At 47.1% G+C, this 8,204-nt stretch overlaps 2 protein-coding genes across 2 annotated transcripts; one reads left to right on the forward strand and one right to left on the reverse strand.

The window, feature by feature from the left end:
- The first annotated feature begins 462 nt into the window (after nt 1-462).
- Nucleotides 463-1,874, forward strand: LOC114797986 (UBX domain-containing protein 10-like). Its single transcript, XM_028993341.1, has 2 exons — nt 463-545; nt 819-1,874. The coding sequence occupies exons 1-2, from the start codon at nt 531-533 to the stop codon at nt 1,449-1,451; spliced, it is 648 nt and encodes a 215-aa protein (XP_028849174.1). The 5' UTR covers nt 463-530; the 3' UTR covers nt 1,452-1,874.
- Nucleotides 1,534-7,779, reverse strand: LOC114797863 (ATP-dependent RNA helicase DDX19A). The gene is made up of 12 exons (XM_028993094.1): nt 7,527-7,779; nt 6,760-6,814; nt 6,627-6,677; nt 6,285-6,420; nt 5,740-5,832; nt 5,524-5,626; nt 5,329-5,443; nt 5,080-5,257; nt 4,773-5,010; nt 4,489-4,651; nt 2,686-2,877; nt 1,534-2,600 (listed from the first exon to the last, which is right to left on the reverse strand). The coding sequence occupies exons 1-12, from the start codon at nt 7,581-7,583 to the stop codon at nt 2,539-2,541; spliced, it is 1,443 nt and encodes a 480-aa protein (XP_028848927.1). The 5' UTR covers nt 7,584-7,779; the 3' UTR covers nt 1,534-2,538.
- Nucleotides 7,780-8,204: the final 425 nt, after the last annotated feature.

An 8,204-nucleotide genomic window follows, 5' to 3' on the forward strand; every position in this document is an offset into this window, starting at 1 on the left:
CTCAAAACTTTTGGCCACAACATATATACACAACCACAGCATCAATAATTTTTTTTTTATGTACTATAATCATATACAGTACATACAAAGGGCTTTGACAGGCCCTACAGTTCACACACAACACACGTATAAGAGTTAAATGCTGTAAAATCCACGGATACTGTAGTTTTTACAGGTATTCATTGGGATATTACAGGGAAACTAAATTACAACAAGTTACTGTAAAATAATACTGTTAATTATTGTGAAATGCTGGTAATTTCTAACAGTGTATGCACGCATGTGTACACTGTGTGTGTGTGTGTGTGTACCAACAGAAGTCGTGCACAGGCTGTAATGATCATGCACAATCTCGGCATGATCAGGCTGGAGTTCCCACAAGTTCCGGTAAATATGATAATATGAATTTTACAGCCAGCTAAATAAAACCATTTCTGCGTGACGGATCCGGGGAAATGGAATATTCGAGCGCTGACGTCGGGACGCGTCGCCATGGCGACGTGGGCGACGCTGGGGACGTCGAGGCAGAAATGGAGACGTCGGAGGTAAAGAGGACAGAACGTTCGCGTACGTACCATCGTGACGCGGTTTTATGCGTTTTTACGCCATTCTGGCTGTCGAGGCAACATCGGGGCTAATGAACCCAGTTAATTAACATTAACTAACCAGATCTAACTAATGTTCATTATGAAGCCAACTGGACAGTAGTTGTTGAATTATTCTGGAAGTGGTCAATTCATCACGAAGCATAATGGGAATAGTTTGTTCAGTAATGACCTGATCTAACGGTTTATATTCGACTTTATCAAACGATAAAGACCGTTTCCACAGAGATGCATATGAGCAGGCCCAAGTCGTCCAAAGGCCGCAGCCGACCCCTGTTGCGCTCTCAGAGCGGCAACTCTGCGGTTTTCCAGGCCGGGGCCGCCACGCCTCGCCCGCCCTCGCTGTCCCGTGACCCCTGCCCTCCTTCCCACGGCCTCCGGAGGGCCAGCGGTGCGAGCGGCGTCCAGGACACCGTGACCTCGCGGCCCCTCAACAAGTACAGGGTCCTGCCCTCCATTGAGAAGAAGCTGATGGGGAGCGTGGAGGAGAAGATCCTCCCGGAGGCGCGGCAGCACCTCACCTCCCAGAGCAACCCGGAGATGGTCTGCTCCACGCCTGGATCCTCAGAAGAGCAGGCCAGCTTGACGCTCGCCGTGCGGGCCCCGTGCGGGAGCAGGTTCGAGCACCGCTTCCGCCCCGGCAGCACCCTGCAGTCGGTCGTGGCCGCCGCCGAAGCTCGCCTGGGCCGGGAGTACCAGGGCGTCCTCATCAGAACCATGGACCGGCCCGGCAGGACCTTTACAGACATGAGCCTGACCTTGGCCCAGTGCGGCGTCCTCAGCAGGTCGGTGCTGTGCATCGCACAGGACCAGAACATCGAGGATCCAAATATCCTGGACTACTGACATGTATTCTATAATATATAACGATTCCAGCGGTATTTAACACAGGATGCAGATTTTTATTAAACACTGAAAACACATCATGAACAATCTGCCGGTTCCTTTTTTTATTGTAAGAATCAATAACAAACATTCAGAAAACCACACGTGCAGCAGAAACTACTTCGCCGCTGCATCCTGCGGCTTTCGTCAGTAATCTGTAATCCGGTTGCATCAAAACCACAGCAAATTGCAACGGTGAACACGACCACAACCCAAACGGAGGAGAAAAAAAAATGCATAAATCACTGCATTAAAAGGAACAAAGAAGTAAAGTGTTTTCAACAAATCTCACAGATTTCAGCACTTTGAACACAATCCTGGATTTACTTGGTGAAACTGCCGGACTTCCTGTCTACAAACAGAACAACGACGGAACAGAGAACAAAAGACGTAATACGACACATTTTTGGTCTTTTTACTGAGAGTATGTTTCCTTTAACCCTCTTGTTCAGGTTTCTAATTGCACATTAAATGGTTCATTCCACCTCACAATGGAAAAAAGCGAATAAACAAAAAATCTGCACTCTGAAGGAATGTTTGTAGGTTGAACATTGGGCCACAATTTGGTAAATGATGAATTCCTCATGACTACTACAGTCCTTTCTGTTCATTTACACTGGATTCTCCAAATCAACATGTTGGAATAAATAAGAATAAATAATAATTTCACAGTGCAAGGGAAAATGAATGAAAGCAGCGACTGCAACGTTTCGCACCCATTCCAACAGGAGTCTGCAGAGTTGAGCAATTGGCTAAAATCTTGCGGTAATGTGTCAGCTTGCAAAAAAATAAAACCCGCCTCAGGTTTGCCACTGGTCACTACTTTGCATGTAGTGATAATTAAAAAAAAACGTATATATATTTTTTTTTTAAATAAATAAGGCTAGGCGAACCCCTAATCTACGTAAACATCTTTATGCTGCACCCCCACCCCAAAACAAGAGCACTAGATGAAAGTCAAACAGCACAGGTATGATATGAGGTAACTGCGTAAGAAGCTTCAGATAAGTGCGATAGCGTGGAGAGGCCAAGCTGCTCCTTATTATCTTCAGTTGGCAATCTTCTCGATCTCATCCAGATCGTCGGTGTTCAGCTTCTCGATTTTCTTATCTGGAAGGGCAACAAACAGGAAGTGGTGAGCGTCACACCAATCAAATTCCGATCCAATACAGATGAGCGGGAATGAAAAACGCACTAAAGTGCTCCTGAATCTTGTTCAGAATGTTCATGCTGTGCTTGCTGTCGATCATGTTAATCGCCAGACCCCTTTTGCCGAAACGTCCGGTGCGGCCGATCCTGTGCAGATACGTCTCGTTGTTGGGATTACCATCTTTGTCCACGGGGAGGTCGAAGTTAATCACCACGGAAACCTGCTCCACATCAATGCCTGTGGAAGGAATAAGAAGATCCAATCGTATAAAGATCTAAAACGTGTTTAAAGCCACCTCAGCTCCATCCTGGGTAGTTTGGTGGCCTGTCTAGTTTTGGCGTCAAACTTTCCTTTTAGATTTATTAATCACATACAGACTCATTTTAGTCTACTCAAGTTTCAATTGACTAAAAATCTTATTTTAGTCAAAATGATCCATGAATATTTTAGTCTAGGTTTAGTTAATGGAAATTGTATTTGTTTTTAGTAATGCAGTTCTATTTAACGCAGTCAGTCAATGTAGTACAAGTAAAGAGTAGATCAGACAAAAACAAGATTTCCGTTCAATCGAACCCATTTAATGAACACTGTTTCTTTTCCACTTCATTGTAAGAAAGTGTCCAAAAGTCAATTTGTCGCTTTTCCCATCAGTTAAAGTACGTATTCTGAAATCTAAATTATGCCATAAATCAGGATTGAGGAACTGAAGCCATCTGTGCAACCGGATGGGAGGCAGAGGAAACAAAATTATTGCATAATAATAATATCAATAATAATGTTATGTCCTCTCGATTAATCACGTCTTGATTCGTTTTAATCATCTTGTTTTAATTCGTTAGCAATATTACATGATGTGGGTGGTAGTAGCCTAGTGGGTAACACACTCGCCTATGAACCAGAAGACCCGGGTTCGAATCCCACTTACTACCATTGTGTCCCTGAGTAAGACACTTAACCCTAAATTGCTCCAGGGGGACTGTCCCTGTAACTACTGATTGTAAGTCGCTCTGGATAAGGGCGTCTGATAAATGCTGTAAAATATTTCATTATAGCTATAGTCACATGACCAGCATTTATGTACCATCTTGTTTTTAATTGACACAGATATTCTGTCATAAATTTCGTTGATTAATTTTTAGAAAATATCAATACAGCAATATCTATTTTATGTGTTTATATTGTATGGATACAGGGACATCAAATATTGATATTTTTCTATAGAAATTTAGTCCACCAGGTGGTACTGTCAAGCGTGTTCTTTAGTGAGGTCAGCAGAGGTGAGAAGCAATTAATGTCACTACAACCTCCACTCCTGTAGATGGCGCTGTACAGCTGGGGTGAAAACACATTTACATTTCATTTACATTTACAGCATTTACCAGACGCCCTTATCCAGAGCGACTTACAATCAGTAGTTACAGGGACAGTCCCCCCCTGGAGACACTCAGGGTTAAGTGTCCTGCTCAGGGACACAATGGTAGTAAGTGGGATTTGAACCTGGGTCTTCTGGTTCACAGTCAGTAGTTACAGGGACAGTCCCCCCCCTGGAGACACTCAGGGTTAAGTGTCCTGCTCAGGGACACAATGGTAGTAAGTGGGATTTGAACCTGGATCCTCTGGTTCACATGCGAGTGTGTTACCGACTAGGCTACTACCACCCTAACACAACACAGCGTCTTGAATTGCAGCTGTTTTTACCTTTTCACTGAACTGTAGAGTATCGCAATATGTTCAGCATCACAGCATATCGTGATATAACCATATCGTGACCCGATACGTATCAGAATACGTAACGTATGAAGAGGGTGGACGGCCGCGCCGCTACTGGACACGAGATGAAGAACCCACCTCTTGCGCACACGTTGGTAGTCACCAGCACTTTCTCTTTGCCCTCTCGAAAGCGCTCAATCACCGCAGCTCTCTGCTCCACCACCATCTCCCCGCTCAGCAGCGCCACCTGGTGGCCTTCTCTGGACAGCTCTCCCGCCAGCCAGCCTGCAGTCTTACGAGTCTGGGGACACAAACGTAGGATGTTTCACACGCAGTGTAACGTCAGAGAATTGTTGCGTGTTTTCTGATTTCATTTCATCTTGTAGTTATTTAAAAACAGCACCGTAATCTCCACAACTCACATGGCAGAAGATCATGGCCTGTGCGATGGTGATGGCGCCGTAAATGTTGCACAGCGCGGCGAACTTCTCCTCTTTGCTGTTGCACAGGACGTAGTACTGCTTGATGTTGTCCAGGGTCTCCTCTTCGCGCTTCAGCTTGATGATGTTGGGGTCGGGCACGATCCTCTCGGCGAACCTCCACACCGAGTCCTCGAACGTGGCGGAGAAGAGCAGCATCTGGCAGTCCCTGGGCAGCAGTCTGCGGACGTGAAGAGCAGGACAGAGTTAGCTCGGAGACGAAGGGCCGGCCGCTTCCGGCGACGTTCACCTCTGGATGCGGATGCTCTGGTCTTGGTGTCCTTGCGTGGCGATCATAACGTCGGCCTCATCGAGCACGAAAACCTTGATCTTCTTGGGGTCGATGAACTTCAGCTTGTGGCACCAGTCCAGGACGGTGCCCGGCGTGCCGATGACGATGTGCTCCTGAATCTTCTGCCCTCGCTCCACTGAGGAACACAAGAACGGGCGCTGAGATTACGAGACTTTCGCGGCGAACTAGAGTTCGGGAACCACGGACCTTTATTGCCGCGAATGGCGTAGGACAGCTTCACTTCGGGATAGAACTGTCCCATCTGCTCGATCACCTTGCCCGTCTGCAAGGCCAGCTCGTACGTCGGGGACACACAGAGACACTGTGGAGACAAGAAGAACGCTTATTCACCCCACCGCAGGACGTCCTGGCGCGGCGTCACCCGAACTCTCGCCGACCGACCTGCGTCCAGGTCTGAGCCGGGTCCACGTGGCTCAGCATGGCCAACACGAAGGCGGCGGTTTTACCCGTGCCGGACTGAGACTGTGCAATCAGGTTCTGGGGCCTGGAGCCACAGGGGACACACACACAGAGCAGAGACGCGGAATTATTCCAACGTAAACCGCTGTTCTGCTGGATGCCAATCGCTTTCCCACGTTCCACGTGCGCTTTACTCACGGTTCCGCCAGCATCATGGGCAGCGCGTTCTCCTGGATCCTGGAGGGTCTATTGAAGCCCATGGCATAAACCCCCTGGAGCAGCTGGGGCTTCCTAAACGAACAAGGATTCATGGCGGTCATGCAGCAAAACATGATGACAAAACGAACGAACGAACAGATGAACAAACAAACAGACGAACAAACAAACAGACAAATGAACGAACGAACAGACGAACAAACAGACAAATGAACGAACGAACAGACGAACGAACAAACAGCCAAACAAACAGACAAATGAACGAACGAACAGACGAACAAACAGACAAATGAACGAACGAACAGACGAACGAACAAACAGCCAAACAAACAGACAAATGAACGAACGAACAGACGAACAAACAGACAAATGAACGAACGAACAGACGAACGAACAAACAGCCAAACAAACAGACAAACGAACGAACAAACAGACGAACGAACGAACGAACAGACGAACAAACAGACTAATGAACAAACAGACAAACAAACGAACAAACAGACAAACAAACGAACGAAGACGCTCACAGTCGCAGCTGTTCAAACGACTTGACGGAGTAGAGCGGGGAGCTGGGGTCTCTCTGCAGAACCTCCACTTGGTTGGTGGTGTTGACCAGGCTGCTTCGGATCAGCTTGTTGAGCAGCGACTGCACGGCGACGTCCTCTGAAACCCAGAGCAGCGGATCAACGTTTTTTTTTTCCCTCACGGCAGTCGGTGCCGGTTTTACGTTCCGAGGATAAAAAAAAAAACAACACGAGCCACAAAATTCTTAGCCTGGAAGAATTTTCATTAAAAAAAAAAAAAAAAAAAAAAAAAAAAAAAACTATTACTGATTTTCGTAAAAGTATAAAATTTATAAGCACATGTACCTTTATCCTCATCAGCAGCTTTATCATCGTCCGCTCTGTGCGTTACGGATCCTGAAACGAACGGCTGTTATATTTACACGAAGACAGAAGGCCAGAAAACACCTGCCAGTTCTCCGGTCTCAGTAAACCTTACCGTTGGTTTCGGCCTTCGGCGCCAGTCGGTTTTCTGTTAGACGCAAGGAGCCCATCTAACCAGAAAAAAAAAGTTAAAATTCCCACCGATCACGCTTTATACGTACAGACGCGGCATTTCTGGACAGAATACGAGGAATTAAAAACGAGAGTAAAGCCGGGACGTGGGTGAAGTCTGGTGAGTTCGTGTCCAGACGGTGGTCTTGTCACCCTGATGGACGTCTGGAGAAGCGAAGGAACCACTGGGTTCTAATCCCAAGCCATCAAGGTGCCACTGAGGTCCCCTTGATGAAGGTCCCGTCCCCACACACTGCTCCCCGGGCGCCTGTCATGGTGCCCACTGCTCACCGAGGGTGATGGTTCAGTACAGAGGACACGTGTCACCGTGCTCTGTGCTGCAGTGTCTCACAATGACAATCACGTCACTTTCACTTCACATGTTTCACTGGACAATGACAGTAGCGCAGCACGGACATTCATTTCATGTCACATCATGTTTCTTTAACGTGATGTTTTCAGCTGAGAGTTTCAGATGAGTGAAAAAAAGCGTACAATTCTGTAGAATATTGTAATATCATTTATAATATAAAGGACGCCCATGACATGTACCACTGAAACGGAAAGATATTTTTTAAAAACATTATGAAGAGACTGACAACCAAGTGACAGAGTTGTGGTGAAAACGTCGATTTATGTGTATAAAATAAGTTCTTGTCCCAGGGAAGATCCCTGCTGCTAACCGGCTAACCGCTAACCGGCTCCACTCACCGGAGCGACCGCCGCCTCCTGCTCGTCCACGGCTAAAGCCCACGAGTCGGTGGCCATGGCGTCTATCCAGCGGCTTGCGGTGGCCTGCGGTGGCGTGTCGCCTGAGGTGTCGCCTGAGTTCGACAGGCGAGACCGGGCGTCCAGGCCGAGCCGTCCGGGCGGCTCCCGGAACCGACGATTCGGTTCCGGATTTATTTGTTCCCATCGCGTATTAGTGAAAGTGAAGTTATCGTCACACGGTGACACGGTGACACGGTGACACAGTGAAACGATCGCGAATTTAACCATCACCCTTGGTGAGGTGAGCAGTGCGCCCGGGGAGCAGCGTGTGGGGACGGGACCTTCATCAAGGGGACCTCGGTGGCACCTTGGCGGCTCGGGATTCGAACCGGCAACCTTCCGATTACGAGTCCATTTCCTTACTGGCTAGGTCACCACTGCCAGAATTTTTTTTTTTTTTGCAGTCTGTTTTAATATATTTATTCGTTACAAACACTGTCATGCTGGTTATTTATTGCGCATAATCATTGCACTGACTATATACTTTTAAAAAATAAATATGTTCATATTTATCCATCTCCTGCACATATCACCTTATTTGACCTGTATCCTGCACTTGCTGCTTATTGCACATCTGGTTAGACCTAAACTGCATTTCATTGCCCTGTACTTGTACAT

Source organism: Denticeps clupeoides, chromosome 10, assembly GCF_900700375.1.
Source record: "Denticeps clupeoides chromosome 10, fDenClu1.1, whole genome shotgun sequence".
Taxonomy (NCBI): Eukaryota; Metazoa; Chordata; class Actinopteri; order Clupeiformes; family Denticipitidae; genus Denticeps; species Denticeps clupeoides.